We start from the raw sequence: 18,115 nt of genomic DNA, 5'->3' as shown, positions 1-18,115 counted from the left end.
ATTCTTGATTTCGTTTCTCCTGGTTTTTCGGGAAGTCTTCTGACAGTGTTGGATTATTTCAAACTGGCATGTTTTGTTTGAGTGGCATAATTGTATTAGGGTTGTAAACGCTAGTCCAGACTATCGCAGTTTAAAGTATCACCTTAAATTTGATCTTTCAGAAGAATTCTAGGTGTGCAAATTTTCACAGAAATCTGTGTGCATGAACATCCACAATTAATGCTAAATTTAAGTATCCTAGCTTATCAACATTTCTGAAGGCTTGCAAAATTTCTAAAGTTTATGTAAGCAGGCAGCAAACTACATTTTAATATTCGGTAGCTCCAACCCATCATATCATTTGGATTAACATACTTGAGAGTACACTCGCCATGCAGATTTGCTATTCCAAAGAAATGCATTTTGTATCAACGTTAACTTGCTAATATAGCATTTGGCTAATTAGATCAGTACTGATTCCAATAGAAATTATACCATGATTAATAGGGACACTTTGATAGTTTACCCACTCTACTATAGTCGTTCCTAGGTTCTCTACTCTTTTAGATTCCTTATTGTTGTTAGTTTGCTCATATATTTTAGATTGTGCAAATCTCTGGTGTTAGTCGATACTCAAACCTCAGAAGAAAGAAAAATACACAGGTCTTATATTCATATCTATCAGAGGATTTCGGGAAGCACATAAGGCTATGCCTAGTAGGCTGAGGGATGGCCTTGGGGCTATAGTCATTGACATTTGCTGTGGTAGCAAGGAATGTGCTATGACCTCATACTGCTTGTACCAATGCCAAGTGTACTGCTTCCACAATTATCCAACACTGGATTCTTTGAGCTTAGCTAAAATAACCAATATGTGCTAATATTACAATGAAAAATAACAGTTGCCAAGCTCACTCTCACCCTCCCACCTTGCACTCATATCATCCTACACCTCAAGGAGCTCCATCGGCTCCCAATCGACAAACAAGCACTCTTTAGGCTCCTCACACACACATATCCCATGCCTTAAACAATGTTGGCCCCACGTACCTCAACATCCACATACATTTACACAAACTACGAGACACCTCTGCTCAGCCAAAGTCCTACTCTCACACAACTGCTGACGAACCAGATCCAGCAGTTGTGCCTTCTCCTACCTTGGTCCTAAAGCCTGGAAAGACCTGTCCCTGCCCATCGGAGTCACCTCCTCAGTTCATTAATCAGGCAAGAAACTAAAGACCTGACTTTTCAATTAGCCCCGGCCCTGGATCCGTCTATACTGTTCCTGCTTCAGCACAAGGATACCCTCCTGGGTGAATTGTGTGCTATACAAATACACATAACATAATGAACTTAACAAAATATTATGGAGAAATTCACCCCTCTCACACCCTAAATTCATTATTACACCGATTGGACTAATTGAATGATGTCATGCATGTATATATTGGAGGTCAATACCAGCAATAAATGGAAAGAGACATACCAGCCGCTGATGTAATGCATAGGGCAGCAGAAAGTAACGGAGCTAATGTCAATAATTACAAAATAAAATGGAGTTTTTTACTATTTATTTGTGTAAATAAAATTGTTGTTATTTCCCTTTTCTAGTCAATACCATATACCAAGACTGGAGAGGAGTTGTTTCACAGTTGTCTTTAAAGTCAAGGCAAAAATACGACACAGGCCAAAAAGACAGCGTAGCTGTTCGAAGAGGTGTTTTAAAATGTAACAAGCAAGCCACTAAATCATCAATCTACACGGTATGAGATGAACAATATTTGTTGATTTTCTCATTGTAAATATTATATATGTTTCTTTATTGTCTGGGTGAGATTAAATTCCTAATTAACAATAGTAAAGAATATTGTGCTAGTAAGCAGTATCCTAGTGGTTCTTCCCATTCTAAATTTGCACCATTGGCTCCACTAAACTCACAGGGCCCTTGAGAAACTGAGACAAAGATGCGATACCATTACCCCATTCTAAAACATCTTCTCTAGTTTTGTCTCCAGAGTCAGACCTCCTTCCTATCCAGTCACTCGCATATCAAACCCTTTATCTTGGACTGACTCCTATCTCGGAGTCAAGAAGTCTTCTTTAGGTTTGCAGGTAATGGACATTCCTCAGAATTCTGTAGGAAGTTTTAAAGGAAAGTCAGGCTCAAGCTTTTCATTGGTGGAAGCTGTGAAAACAGAAGAATGATGTGTGAAACTAGTCTGGGCATTCTTCAAGTCAGAAGACAACAAAACCAAGACCCCTAACAGGCATTCATATCTAGCTGTTCCTTTTTAGTAGAAATGTAACAAATTCCGCCCCAGTTATCGACTTTCAAGTTCAATCAAGACTCATATCTTTGTAAACTACCTCTTTAATAGCAGACCTGTCAACTCACATGGCACCATGTGTCACACGATATTGCCTCTTTTCAATCAATCCATCTTTATTTTTGGTTCAAAGAACCATAAAAGATCATAAACATAGTATTTACAATAAAACACAATAAAATGCTTTAAGACACAATGATTACATGCATGTGTTACAGAATATTATGTGCAAGACTTTCATAAGGGATGCCATGTTTTAGGTCTATCTTCACTATCCATATTTGCAGATAGGTTATATAAAGTGCATGGTGAACAGTCACATCAACCAAAATAGTGTGCTTCAGTAAAGTTACATCGGAGCAATTCCATTGGATATCAAATTGGTCATTCTCTGTCTTCTCTATCAGAGTTTATATGAGGATTCGGCAAAGTGCGTGTGCAAAGTGAGCAGTTAAAACTACCCAAGCAATTTGTTATGATAGAACACATAAAGCTATTTCATCAAAGGATTGAAAGTTAATCATCATCATAATATGGGTAGTTTTCCAATGAAATGTACAAAAGTTGATCTATCATAGTATGCATATGTGAAGTACAGGAGTTAGAGATTCAACCCTCTCTTTTTCCGTAGATAGCCCACCCCAAGTAAGAATCTGCTGACTCCGAAGAAATTTTTTGGGGAACTATCTGTTTTTAGTATTCTTAAAGCCTTAAGGTGTTGCCTAATCATCTGTCTCACACACAGAGGATTTATCCATTTCCTTCTGAGGCTGGCATATACTGGGCAGAAGAATTATATGTGTGCAATGTCTTCCTCCGAGTCTAGCAGGCAGAGGCATCATTTGGTTTCTGGCCCCATTGCTTGGTGGCATGACCACTTAGCTGTGATTGTGTTGATCTGGAGGGTCTCATATCACAATTTCAGGTAGAGGGTTTTGGCTAACTGTGACTGGATTTCGCCCAAGAATAATTCAAAGCTTGGAGTCGGCTTGAACGATAGAAATTGTGCCGTAAGTCTTTCCACTGTACAGTTTAATGTGGACCTGTTTAGGATAAAATTTAAATAGATATGTTTGATTTATTTTTTTGCATTTGCTCAAGCCCAATTTAAAAAGCCAATATCGAAAATATATAAGCCAGGGGAATGTGAGTTTTACGTCCAAGTCCAGCAGCTCCCTCAGACCATTCCTGTATACGTGTAGTTCCTCAGTGGTCCAAAATCTGACCCAGTAGAGTAGAGGTCTCAGAGTTGCTAGGTGCTCCAGTTTCTAAATACCAATGTCATAAAATAAGGGGAGCAATGTGGTATTTTGGGGAAGTACTGCAAACATTTGCATGCCCTTATTTTCCACAGCTGTTAGTTGGGTAAGATTTTCTTCACCCCATAGATCAGACCCATAAAGTGCAGAGGATTGGGCTCTATATATGTAAACCTCCAGAGCCGGGGAGATTGCCTTGGACTCTGTTGCATGTTGTCTCCTGACAATTGGTATTGTGATTTGCATTAAAATTGTCTTGGCCTTATTTATGTGTGGCTTTCAGAAGAATATTGAGTCCAGAATCATCCCAAGTTAACAGAAATTAGATACACACTCTAGTTGTGTATCGTTCAAGACTAGCTTGTTGTTAAAGTTTTTATGCAGTGTAATGGCAATGTACTTAGTCTTGGTGGGATTGATTTCTAGGCCCTTTGTTCTACAGTAATTGCTGAAGCAGTCTAAAAATGTTTGGAGCCCCACAGGGGTCTGAGATAGAAAGATTGTATCATCTGCAAACATTAAAGCACATGTGTGAGCCCCTCTCAGTTTTAGCGATTTGTGAATGCATTTCTGGAAATGCTGAGCAAGGTCGTAAACGTATAGTAAGAAGAGGGTGGGGGCCAAGAAGCAACCCTGTCTCACCCCCTCTTGACAGGGATAGCTTCTGTGGTGTCCCCTCCAAGGCACACTTTGGCAACATTTTCTTGATGGAGCCTGACTATTTCTCTCTTTTCACAAACACCCAGTGAGGCACCAACGTCGCACAGTGGCAGAATAGTAGAGTTGAACACCCTTGCAGAGAGTATTTCCAACTCACATTGTGTGAATACAAAGCACAGATGATGTACATCAGGGTTTTTTGTAACTTGACCAGGACATCAGTGCCTTTGAAGCCTCCATTAGTTTTTTTGGGGGGGTTAGAGTGGCTCATGGGCAGTGACCTGCTTAAAGCCCTGTCCCCTCTCAATGGCCATTCCCCCTTAGAAGCACTTTCAGGATTAGGGGGTAAGGCGATCAAGCCCTGCCCCTACTGGGTCCCTCCTCTCACACAGTTAGTTGTTTGGATGCTGGCAGGTCCATGATACAAATACATGTTTCTTCAGCATTCTGCTACAGATTGTATTCATTGCTATTGTATAGCACTCCACTGCACGTGTGATGGCTTTCACAATATATAAATATTACTAATAAAAGAAAATAATGACATAAAATAGAGGTTGTTTTCGCGGAATAATTATTTTCAACATTCTACAAAGTAAATATTGTTTTTTCTTGTCATGGGCACATTCTTATTTATGTCAGAAATGAAATACTGACTAATAATATCTTTTCGGCTTTTGTTCTTACACAAATGACATTTGGTGCACTTCCTTTTCCTCGGATTAATGGTAATACGTTGCTAGAAAATAGTGTCACCTCATAGGGTTTGTGGGGCATATGCACTAGGCAGCCAAATGCCTTGTACCACCAACAAAGATGTCATAGTGTGCCCTATAGAGAGCACTGCATGTTATCTTTCTGTAAAATATTTAGGTCGTTTACATGTGGTGCATTCCCATACAATTACGTAATTGTAATTATTTAATTATTCAAGGAGTAGAACTCCATTGAATATTCACTAGATTAATTTGAGCAGTACTGTCTAATACCAACTGATGCTATAGTCACAGGGCCCTTATTGGCCCCAGTGTTTGGCTTCAGTGGAATCAGTGCATTCCAGCAGGACATAAGCTCTGAAGGACTGTTGCCCTGCTGTGCTGACCTGATGCCTGCTGCCTTCTTGCCTCAGTGAGAAGGACTGCGACTTAATGGTCCATCCTGGCAGGATGGGAGGGAGGAGCTGGACCCAGCCTCACTTACTGTTCTATAGGCTGTGTCCTGTCCCCACACAAAGAGCTACGTGCCCCCCCAGTAGTGAGTCTGGTGCCAGGGCATGGAGGGAGGACCTTTGTGCACTTCTTTGTCTTTGAAGTCTCCTCACTTCAAAGGACAACTGGGTATAAGTACTGGACCTCTAACACCACCACTTCAGTATACTTCTGGAACTGTGACCACTCTGCCAGGATGAAGGACTGCTGTGCTGCTAAAGGACTGCCACTCTACTGGACTGCTGCTTGCAGGACTCCTACTTTGCAGTGTTGGCGTGCTTCCTGCTGCTCTCTCTGCCTGGGTGAGAAGGACTAGACCTGCACCGCTGGAACCCAGAGTGACTCCATGGGGTAGCTGACTGGCTTCCGGATCTGAAGTCTCAGGGACATAAAAGACTTCCAACCACGCTGCTCCTACACCTGGACTCTGCAATCTGTGAGTCCACACTGTGAGTTGCCACCCCAGTCCTGGCCCATTGGAAGTGGGCCTCAGGTATTTGCTGCACTGGAACAAATGCATCCTCTGATGCGACAGCAGAATCGCGGCATCACCACTTTTGCAGGAACAGGTCAAGTGACTCATCCTTAGAGAGGTTGCAATGTCTCTGGAACTGCTGCCTCTGAACCAACGCATCTCAGCCACTGCATGGAGAAGATTAACACATGCCCTCTGTTGAGTGAGAAACTCGGTGCATCTCATGCAGAACTTTTGCATGTCGAAACCTACGCACCACCTTCCAAACCGACGCATCGTTGCTGCTGTCTTGAGAAAATCGACGCATCGCCCCTACTGCGTGGGGAATGCCTAATGTATCACTCAGCTGCACCCTGCATCTTCATCGATGCAGTCAGGATTAGGGTACTTTTGTTCAGTGGGCTTCAGGAGGTCCCTCTATCCAGCCCATGCCCCATCACGGTCAGCTTGAACTCTGCGCTTTGTCCCGATCCGAAGTGACCAGATATTCCAGATAGGCACTTTTTTCTTCTAAGCATTATTTTACAGTTTATTCTTTAAAAATTCATATCTCATGTTCTACCTATTGGATGTTTGCGTTTTGGCCTTGTTTTATTTATTAAATTTAGAGCTAATTTCCCAACCTGGTGTGGAATCTTTGTGTGTGGGGTTTTCACTGTTTTACTGTTTGAAGTGTTGGACAAATACTTTACACATTGCCTCTAAGTTAAGCCTGAGTGCTCTGTGCCAAGCTACCAGAGGGTGAGCACAGGTTAATTTAGGGTTTGCCTTTGTGAATATAGATTGTGGTCACAATTAGAATTTAACAAATTGAGTATGAGTTAGCGAGATTTAAATAGTTATATAGCGCCACTCATTCCAGTATTGGGTGTCAAAGCACTATGCATCACACACACATTACATAGAGACAATCAAACATACGTGTGTAAATCAGTGCATAGGAAATGTTACATAAGCCGGAGGACTACATGGTGTAGGAGTGACATGTCATCCATACTGGTAGTCAGTATAGGTTAAGAGTGCTTGGTCTAAAGGAGCACAAACTCAGATTTGAAAACAGAATACCATAGTTGGGGGTGCTCTTCAATAATAAGAATCGATTCCTACCCAAATGAACCCTTTTACAACATTAATCATCTATGCTCTAATATATTCTTTGCAGTTTGCATGCAGTTCTTTGATGACAGTTATTAATTAACTGTTCTATTTTAGGATTTCAACTTATAAACTGCAAGTAACAAAAGGATGTCTTTTAGAAAAAATGTTTTACAGGCACTTTGTGATCTGCATGGTACACTTTCTTTGCAGCAGGCATATTAATCCTCTGCGCTATTTTTAATGATCAGTCAAAGCATCAACTAGACAAAACTCCCACCTCTCTCCAGGAAGAACATTAATCACCAGAGTTATCTTGACATTTTTATTGTTCTCTGGAAATTGCTGGAGGCAAGGAACACGGAATCAGCTGCTTTTAAAACAAAAAAAACCTTGCAAACTCCATGCCTCCTGAAGTCAGCACCCGGTGCAGTGGCACCGTCCGCACTGCCCTAGAGCCGGCCCTGTTTTCTGGGTGGGAAGGGTGAGGCACATCCTCCACAATGGAGAGTGGCTAGGCTAAGATATTCCTAATGTACATTTCCAGAATAACTTCCTTCTGGAAATCCGTGTGAATTCCTGAAATTCAATCAGAATACATTTCCATATATATTTATGTTGTATTTTTCAGGGTATGCACTATTCCTGTCTCGGCTCTTTTGAAGCTCACATTTTGTTTTCATCCCCCATATCAACAAGATACAGCCTCTATCTATACTTGGTCATTGTCTGATTAGATTATCATTATCCCATCACAAACCTATTCACAAATATAAAATAGGATCATATTTCCTTCTGTACCTCCTCTCCACTTGCCAATACTAATATTTCCCCTGAACAACTGAAACTGGTTCTTGCGCATGCGCAACGGGCGTACGTCAGTTCCAGAACCTCTACTGGCTTCTTGTACATAAACGAGCTCTCAACACCTTGCTCTATGACCCCTTCATGCCCCTTAACTAAGCTGGTTGTAGCTACTTTAGCAAAAGATTCTTGTTTCTAAACAAAAGCAGGCTCCTTCGATCTTCATCTCGTTATCTGGGCCATACTCATATCCACTGGGCTTGTGATGAGGCTGGTCATTCTCCTATATGGCGACTATGCACTGGAACCAACTTCCTCTCACACTTCAATCACCAGTTCGGTCTTTGAGTTCGAACAGTGACTTCACCTGGCTTGTCTATTGTCATCCTGCCCCCTTCCATGCATCTTTGGCCAGTACGGTCTATCAACAGGATAGGGTGATATGGGTGCTAAAACAATCTGAATAACGTAAATCGTGCTCAGCTGCATTGTTGCACTTCCAATGACTGTGCTCCACCTCAAAGTTGTAATCCCTCATGTCTTATAAAAACGAATCAAATCTCAAAATCGCCCTGTCAGACCTTTTGCCTATAAATCTGTGCACCAGTTGATCTTGATTAGTGCAAACAGGAAATCGAAACCCCACAAGTAAATCTGAATGCAAAACAGCAGGCAATAGCCTCTACCTCAAAAACTGGCTGGTTGAATTCCATCCCTATAGAGATCCTTGAGGTGAAGCCTCCTCTCTTGACAAGTACTAGGAGAGTACCAGCAAACTGGGCAGCAAGCCTCTCTACGTCTCTCTAACCCTATTAATGTTCATGCTGAACAACTTGCTTTCCATCGCATCAAAGATCTGTCACACTCCCTTTCTAAAAACACTCGGTTCTACAGAGCCCTTTATGAACTTAAATGATACTTTATGAGCCAGAGAAATAATTATGACTATCTTCTGGTTCCAAATTCTCATTTAATTATTTAATTATTTTACTTTTAAGTCCTTTTTTAGCAGGAATCAGCCCCCAAAAGACATTACTGTGCTGTTCAGTAAATAGACTATGTATTGCAATAAAACATGTTACACAGGGTTTACTACGGCTTGTGAATCTCTTTGTCTAGTGCCACAGAATTTGTAATTTGGATCTTGAGATTCAGTCCCTCAAATAGACATGATGTTCAGCATCAGCAGTACCGACACATCATAATGCTACTGAGTTACTCTCCAAACACTCTGGGGCCAATTCATAAAGGTTCTCTGCACTCGTGGCGGGTGGCCTTGCACCTGTGGCGGGGGGCCTCACTCATAGTGGGGGACCCTTCACTCATGGCAGTAGCTCCCCAATGGGTAACTGAAGTACAGTGGTCCTGCCGTGACTGTAGGGTGTCCATCACAAGTCCAGGGTCTCCGTCACAAGTGATGGGCCCCAACCCACGACTGCGGTGCTGCGCCAAAAGTGCAGAGACCCTATGGGCATCTCTCTGTCAGAGACACTTTTCAAATAAATTAGCTTTTGATCAATAAACTATACAATGTATCCCCACTCTATTCTAACCAAGATGTTATCAATAAACAATAAAGATATTATTTATTTATTTAATTTATTTATTTATACAGTTTCATATAGCGCTGGCTAGACCCGAAGGTATCAGAGCGCTTTACATTAGGTTCCACAATGTAACAGAAAATGATAACAATTACACATAATGTAAAAAAAAAATTAAAAAATAAGCAATACATTGAGAGAGGAGAGAAAGGAGAGACATAAATAGTGGAGGGGGAAAGGGGAGGTGTGAAGAGGGAGGATGAGGGAAGAGACGCCAGGAGAGACGAAAGGAAGTCTGTCTAAAGACCGACTGGGTAGGTGACGTCCGAGGAGGAAATCCACGGCCCGTCTCCCCTTTAGCTAAACAAGGTAGCTCCATTGGGCATCAGTCAAAATAGCTATGTCTCAATTGACGAGGGAAAGTTCACAGATAAACAGGGTGGGGACTAAGGGCAAGGACAGGTGAGGGCAAAGGTCAGTAGCTGGAAAGAGGAGAAGAGTAGAGCGGAGAGGGGTAGGGAAAAGGGGTAGGAGGGAGATACGACGGAGAGACAAAGGGAAAGTCTGTCCAAGGTCCGGCTGGGTAGGTGAGGGCCGAGGGGGAAGTCCGCAGCCCATCTCCTCTATAGCTATCAGATAGCTCCACCGGGCATCGGCCAAATAGCTAGGTCTCAACGTAAAACATTTAAAGAGCATAAGAGACAAGAAGAATGGAGCGTAGAGGGGTAAGGGGTAGGGTGAAGGGGTAGGAGGTAGATATGACAGAGAGACAAAAGAAAAGTCTGTCCACAGCCTATCTCCTCTATAGCTAACAGGTAGCTCCACTGGGCATCAGCCAAAAAAAGGTAGGTCTCCATTGTCGGAGATAAGATCAACATGTTCTGAGTCCTGATGGGTAAGCAGGATGAGGGATAGGTTCAAAGACAGGTCGTAGTCCATTTTTTGTTCTGAAGTAGTAGCATAACGTGGTGGGGACAACTGTGGCAGCCATCTTGGAGACAGGCAAGGGAATACTAACCATGGGGGGACATTCTGACGGACCCAGTAATATCTTTAGCTCAAAGGCGGGTGTTTGTTGAGCAATGGCGCAGAGAGAGGCCATAGCCAGTGTCCGCTCGCCTCCCGAGGAGGAGAGTATTGCCGTGTTAATGAAACAAGGGGGAGAAACTGCTGCCATTTTAGGAAAAGGCGTGGCGCCTCCTTTATCCCTATCACTCTCAAATTAAGACTAATTGGCTTTCTCTTCCCTCGCGGCGCTTGGGCGTCTAAAGAGTCCGATGCCATCACAGGCAGTGGTTATGGCAGTGGCGGGCTAGTTTGATTTCCTGCTACGTTGAGCTCTTGGCTTCAAAACTGCCCGGCCGCCATCTTGTGTGTAGGCCGGCCCGTGTGTTGTGCGGGAAGTTCCTGAATTACTAAAGGCGGCAGGCGGGCCGTTACCAGCCGTAAGTTTGATTTATCCTTACAGCTCCACCGATTGCTTTGTGGGCCGCAAGTCTCTCGGGCCATTAATTGTGCTAGACCATTGCGGGGAGTGGAGTGCGGACCGCAGCACAGCCGGCAGTCTCTCTGCGAAACCGCGCCCTCACCTGAGTCAATCCGTCGTGCCTTGGCATATTATGAAATATATTTCAATTGACCGCAAGAATCATACAAAATACTCTTGAAACTTCATCCTTATAGGTTTTACTAACACTCTCTCTTCGCAAGCTTACTGAAGTGCCTTGATCTTGAAGTGGTAGATTTTTGGCAAACGTATTTGAATATATTTCGATAGACAAAGTACCTTCAGGCTAATTCACTTCACAGTGTGTTTGGCTCCACCCTAGAATGCACATAATAAAATAATGGAATACAAGGCATGTGTGAGTGTCTATTCAGCCAAATATTGAGTTTCATTGAAAGACTCCATCAACCAATTGTATCTAAATAAATGTCTCTTTAAATCACTGTTTCTGGATACGCTTAATGCTCGCTATTGCTCTAATATGCACTTGATTACAATTTCCAGTGATTTCAATGTTTTCTGAATAATCACAAGCTACTCTTTTATTTATTTCATTCTAAAAATACAAGAAGACGAATTGCACTGTTGCTCATATGATAATTAGAAAATAGATAAAATCTAAATAAATCATGTTTCTACCATTTTTCAATGAAGAAACTGAACGTACGCTCAAAAGAGCTTAAATCCCATGAGTTTACCAACATACTCATTCTTGTTTATGAGAACTGTCACAACATACTTTTCATTTCCAAACAAACCCAAAAATGAAACACTACTGAACACCAATGAATAATATGTTTTGGTTCAAGCACTTATGAAAATAATATTACGGCTTAAAACTATTGCGCTAAAGCAACTGTCCCTGCCATTGAGGAGCAGCTAAGGGTGGTTGCCAAGCACTGCTCTTTTCACTGCCCCACTCTGCCACTGCTAAATCTATTTATATATCACAAAAGCAGGTTTAGACTTCTTTTGTCATCTAATCGTGATAAGGAATGTAAACTTGTCCAAAACTAGGTGTCGCCAGAAAAACAGACGCGCCCACTTCAAGTTTGTGACCTAGTCCTACAAAAACCTCTGATGAGTCTGCGTAGGTGGGTATTTTATGTTATTGTAGTACACGTTGTTAATCAAACGATTTACATAAAACTGTCTTTTACAGAGAGCACAATTTCAACTTTTGAGCTCAACAAATTTAAACAAACATGTAATATTGAACAATAGTAGCTTTTACATTGAGTTCTGCTTTACATTTTTCATCTGTTTTACGCTACAGTATGCATTTCATCACAAAACTGCTTATTACGTGGTTATATTATCTAGAAAATGAACTTTTAATTTTAAGTTATGGGGCATGAACTAACTCCTTCGTAATCAAAGATCACACACCTAGAGATGAGGCATTAAAATCATTGACCACTAGAACCCACAATTGTTCTCTGTACTACTGTAAGAAATTGGATTTTTAGTTGCGAAGGATGGGACAACACAAAAAATAAAGGGGCATATTTACAAACCCCTATCGCCACCACAACGTCACTTTTTTAGACGTTGTGGTGGCGTTAGTGGCTTCGCCTTATTTACAAGGCAGCGTTAAGTCACATAACGTGGCTTAACGTCGCCTTTATGTAAGGCACCCTTTCACGCTATTGTTAGCGTGAAAGGGGAGGGCAATGGGTGTGGCACCGCAACATTCATTGATTTTGACGCTGTCCATTATTTACAAGGGTGGCGTAATTATGGGGCAGCCCCGAAATCAAGACCATGGAAAACCTGGTCTTACCCTGGCACGAGGAGAAATTTTTAATTTCGCCTTGTTTTTGCTGTTTCCATGTGGGCTGTGTCGTGCAGAACACAGAGAAACAGCAAACACCATTGATTGTTTATGAACAGGTTGGTGTCCCTGCCTGCACATAAACAATCATTTTTTAAAAAAACGACAAGTTGCAACTTCTATGTGTGCTGCATTCTGCAGCACACACAGAAGTTACAAAACACCATTTAAAGACTGTTTATGTGCAGGAAGGACACCTTACTGCACATAAACAATCTTCCCCTGCAACGCAGGCACTCTTGCACTGTGGTGCAAGGGTGCCTGCGTTGGTACTAGGCAGCTAAATTTAGCTCCAGCGCAGGGGGGAACGCAGGGCTGCACAATATTGTTGGAAATTTGGTGCAGACCTGCATTTCAGTAGTGGTGGAACGCGGCGTTAAGCCAAAAAGGCTAACTCTTCGCTCCTTCACTTCTATTGTAATTATGTCCCTAAGTCAGCATGTGCCTTTTTCCTAGTAAACAAGTCCCCGATTGGAGCACTTGGCTCTCTCTGCGAAACATAGCTCTCCAAGGCCTACTCATGGGAGGTGTGGGCTAGTAACCACAGCTCGCTAGTATGCAAAAACATTCAATACATAATTGACCAGTCAGTGTTTTTTCTTCCAAAAGAGGAAAAGTAACTACATACTTCTATACGACTGACTGACATAGGCAGTGTAAGGCCAATGTGCTGGAGAGAGTGTGGAAACAAAGGAGATATGCTCCACATAAGATGGTCATGCCTCAAGATAAAACCCTTTTTGGAAGTGGTATTAGGAAAAATATGATCCATCTTAGGTTATCCTCTCCTGGAGAATTTATCATACATACTATTTGGGGATGGACCACAAGAATTGCAATACCAATCTAGGAGAGACGGACTCATTACTTGGAACTGTCTGGATGCATCCGATATTGCTATTGCAGCTCACTGGAAAAGAAAAGAGGCCCCTGACATCATTTACCACCATTTTTATCTATGGAACTTCATGGCAATGGAAAAAATTACTTGCGGCGTGTCCAACAATGCTAATAACTGGACTAACTTAGGAGCCATTGATGAACTATCTGACTGAAGGTCTCCCCTGATGGGCATGAACATCACAACTTAAAGCACTGAACCTTCTTTGAAGTTAAGGAATGACAGGACTATACCATGGGAGGGGAATGGGAGGGGATAATTGGGAGAAGGTTTTCAACATAAATGTCTCACACACTTTGCATTGTGCAACAATGTAATAATATGTTGTTTGCAGATGTAGATTGCTAGAGGATTAACTGTTGATCCAATCTATATCTGTACTATCTGTGATGCTTCAACCACAAGAAGAATACCACTCCTATTGGGTACTTAGCCTATAAACACAATACCCCCACCTTTAATAAATGTAATATCACATTACAGCGTGGTGTCTTGAATAATAAGGCAGGTGTATAGGGAGTCACCACATAATTAAAAGCAGCTAACGTTATATTTCACATCTGCAACACCTTTGAAATCAAATGGGACAGTACCAATATGCAAGACATGTTATAACCCACCATTGAAGCCAGTAGTGATAGTAACAACATTGAAAATCATTAGGTATCCAGGGAAATCTAGCATTGTTATCCATCAACATTGTCAATAAAGCATTACATTTAATATGATGTGTCTCAGAGTTATGTCACTACTTTTTCTGAGCTGCTGCTGCTTCTTCAATTCCCGCGAATGGTGGTCCGTGCTCTTTCGAGCCCACGTGCAGAAGCACGGTCTCAGAGAGAGCTTTGAAAGGCAGAAAAACCTCTGAAAACATTATTACACCTGGCAGACTTTAGGCTAATTTTAAAAATAGTAAGGAGATGCTGCCCTCATGTAACCACCCAAATACTCTTTAAAAGTTGGTGGTGTCCCTGCTCAATCTTGGAGAATCCCATTAGCCAATTTACCTCTCGTGTGTGTATGTAATGAGTGGCTTCATCCAATCTGTGACTGTCCGTGCGACCGCCGACCTTGCACCACATTCCTTTTTCTTTAATTCTTGGTGCCCTGGTCTCAGCCAGGACACCCACAAACATTACTTACTTGTGGCTGAGAGGGGGCTCTGCAAGCCCGTCCGGTGCCCTATCCACCCAACACTGCTGTGCCAGGCATGCTTCTTCTCTTGCTTGGGGCGGAAATCCTGCTGCGGGATGGGCGGAGTTAGAGGGATTTGTAACCCTCTTTCTCCAGATATGGCTCAGATATGGCTCAGGGAGTGGGGCAACACCTCCTCAGTGGTGCTCAGTTGGTTCACAGCTTCCCCAGGGAGATAGGGACCCCCGGGCAGTTTCCTTTTTATCAGACCTGCATAATGGAGTCACTTGGCTGAAAGTAACCTTGGGGAGGGGCCCCTTGTACACCCCTTTCTAACGAGACTATATAGGTTGGAAATCTCGGCTCTTCCCGGGGGTAGCTTGAAGAGGTTGCCGCGGAGCACTCGTCTTCCTTTCCCGTCTCTGTCCCTCTGGGGAACGAGACTAAATCTCAGGCCTTTTGGGCCTTTTGTAATGTTTTTGGGCTCGTTTTGCTCCTGGTACCCAGCCCTAATCACAAGCAGCATTTTCTTCAGGCCTCCTGACCTTTCGAGGGTGCATTCTGCGGGAGCTGGGTTTTCAGGTTCCCCGCAGCAGACTTGTCTGCTGTCTCTCCTGGTGCTCTTCATCCGCTTCAGCTTGGACAACCCTTTTACAGCCAACAAGCAACACACCATCCCTGCTACAATCCCTTGGTCCCACAACCTCATGGCTACTTATAGGGCATCTCTGCTAGCAGAGTCAAGGGTGTTTCTACAGACGTTCCAAGTGAACCCTCTATGGTCCCCAGCAGGTCCATTTCCCAAACTGTTCCTCAGGGTGCGTAAGGTGGCCAGTGCCACTGGCCCTGGATAGAGACATCCTAGTCCTAGGGTGTCAGGTGGAGTTAAAGTCCCATAGTCCTTCCTTGCAGGGCCATCAGGTGGCTTCTTTTTTCCATCTGGGCATTCTTTCACTGTCATCTCTCATAGGCCCAGCATCTTCTCATCTGCCTCTCCCTTGTGCAGTGGTTTTTAAGTGGCAGTGGAAAAGTTCTAGAAGATAGTCACCCCCGGCCTATCCTAGGGTGCCACAATACTCTACACCTGTCCTAACTCTGCTACACAGCATTCTGGGGCATGCCAAAATGGCAACTTCAAGTAGTCTGTGGAAAGAACCTCTCTCAGAGCCTCAGCTCCGCACCAGCTGACAAAGCTACCTGATCTCTTCCCACCAAAACTTCAAAGGGGGATTCTTTTTGTGTCCCTCCTCCTTTCTTTCTGGGACTTGGTGCAGTGTGGCAACCTAGTTAACAGATTCAAATCTCTCCCCACCCCTGCTTTTTCCAGGAACAGGCTCAAGCACGGTTAATGGCGATGTTGTGCGGGGAGGCCTTTGATACTCCTGCTAGGGAGCAGATTAATTAGCATGGCCCTGTAAGATGGACAAAGGCTCTACATCTGATTATGAGATGATCAAGGGAAATATCACAATTCCTAATGTACTATAAGGAGTGCAGAAATTATATCAGGGATGTAAATCTATACTTGAGATGCATGTTCACCCCTACATTAAGACCTCTAGGACTCTGTAGTCCTAAGTGGGGTGAAAATGTATTTTAGGGCAGATTTAGCATCTACTGTGCACATCAGTTTAATCAGTACAGACCTGCCGTAATCACTACAGACCTACTCTATGAATGCCCACTCACATTATAAGGCCTACCCCCGGATAGTACCTTCCTGCAACAAGCTACCTGTGTGCAGATAGAGGACTGGGCAGGACTGTACTCTCACATGTGCAGCCTGCGCACACATGTGTTCAAGTGTAACCAGCCCGAGCCTCTTACCCTAGGGGGCGATTAATAGCCTGAACCTATTTGCCTCAGCCACAATCAAGCAAGTTAATTATTTTGGGAAAGTTCCCACCTCCCGAAAGACTAAAGACCTTATTACGATGGAGGTGAGACTGCCACAGACAGCCCATTGGTGACGGTCTCACCGCCATCCATAAAAGTGCTCTGACCGTGGCATTATGATCTGGTGATGAAAGGCATCGGTCGTAGGGACAGACTGCTGCTTTTTTTATGGGCTCAAGGAGCCCGTTGGGGCAGCAGTTGGACAGTAATCACTACAATAGGGGCGGTGCCTGCTCAGGCACCGCCAAAAGGGATTTCGATGCCGTGCTGGGACGCCCCGTTGCTGGGGCAGCCATGCGCGCTACAAATCGAACTAATAATAATAATAATTTCCCCCGACCTGTACATGGTGGTCCTACCGCCATTTGCAGGCAGATGGAAAGGGACTTTGGGGGACCATTGATCTCTGCTTTGGGGCTTAGGGGGCACATGGGGTGCCCCCCAAAACATCCATGGACCCTATGGCAGGCCCCTCATGGAGCCTGGCACACAGTGCATGGATGTTTAAAACATGCCTATTTCCATTGTGGCTTGTGCTGTGGCACTTTTCTGGGCTGCAGCACAAGCCGCAATCGAAAACTGCATGTTTCCGACCACCTGCATGACAGTCGGATCGTAATTTGACGGTTGGAACCGCTGATCACATATTATCCACCCCGCTATGATGACGGTCGGACACTTGTACGACCACCATGAAAATAAGGCCCTATGTTTTAATTGGGCTTATCTAAAAAATTGCTATAAGGTTTTGGTTCCAAACGTGCTGGCCTATCTAGAAAAGCCTAGCAGCTTAGCTTGGCTCATTACGGCAGCCTCATTAGAATTTCGTTTCTTTGATTGTTGGCATCATCAGAGCGCCCTCATTGTCTTTTTACTGCATCTGGTTTCTCCATTTCAAATTTGTCTGTTCGTCATGTCTCATTTCCCATATTTTTCACTTCAAATTTCCATCAATAAAAGTCAGGTAAGGAGAAATAAAGCTTAATATTTCGTGGCTAAATAATAAGGCCCATTACTGGAGGAGTGCCCTCATTGGAGGGTGGAGCTGAATTGATCTTGCGGCAGGGGCCTCCAGGCACTAGTCAAGAGGACCATCATTGTAAAAACGGGGCTATGTTTTTAGTGAAAAAACAGAGTGGCGGTGAGATTCCCTGTGATTAGCCGTCAGTAACATCTTTTGTCACATATGACATCACTAGGAGTAGGTGCCAAATGGGTAGCGGCTCCAAATAACCCTTAAAGGTCTCTCCCCTCATTTCTGGGCATCACACTATTGATACCTTTACGCTATAGTGGGACAAGGCAGCCGATATGATTTGGGCAAGCATGTGTCTGATTGCATTTTTAGAAGGGTTTACTAAACAAAACTGCAATGTTTTAATTGTTAAATATGTTAAGAACTATCAATGTTATAGAATAATTGTGGAAACAAATATGTCATTCTGGGGCCCCTGTTATTTATTTATTTTTTTACATGATGGGGGCGCAT

The 18,115-nt window shown here is 43.2% G+C and overlaps 1 protein-coding gene across 6 annotated transcripts in view; it reads left to right on the top strand.

Moving 5' to 3' along the window:
* IQCM (IQ motif containing M) overlaps positions 1 to 18,115 on the top strand; it is a 1,338,699-nt gene that overhangs the window by 481,246 nt on the left and 839,338 nt on the right. For all 6 annotated transcript variants that reach the window (XM_085641647.1, XM_085641643.1, XM_085641646.1 and 3 more), the window contains one exon: positions 1,594 to 1,745. In XM_085641647.1, the coding sequence (XP_085497773.1) occupies positions 1,594 to 1,745 (152 nt within the window). The remainder of the gene's footprint in view (positions 1 to 1,593; positions 1,746 to 18,115) is intronic.

The sequence above is a fragment of the Triturus cristatus genome, chromosome 2_2 (genome assembly GCF_964204655.1).
Source record: "Triturus cristatus chromosome 2_2, aTriCri1.1, whole genome shotgun sequence".
NCBI lineage: Eukaryota > Metazoa > Chordata > Amphibia > Caudata > Salamandridae > Triturus > Triturus cristatus.
The sequence above is the reverse complement of the archived record's forward strand: the minus strand, read 5'-3'. Positions and strand labels throughout refer to the sequence as shown.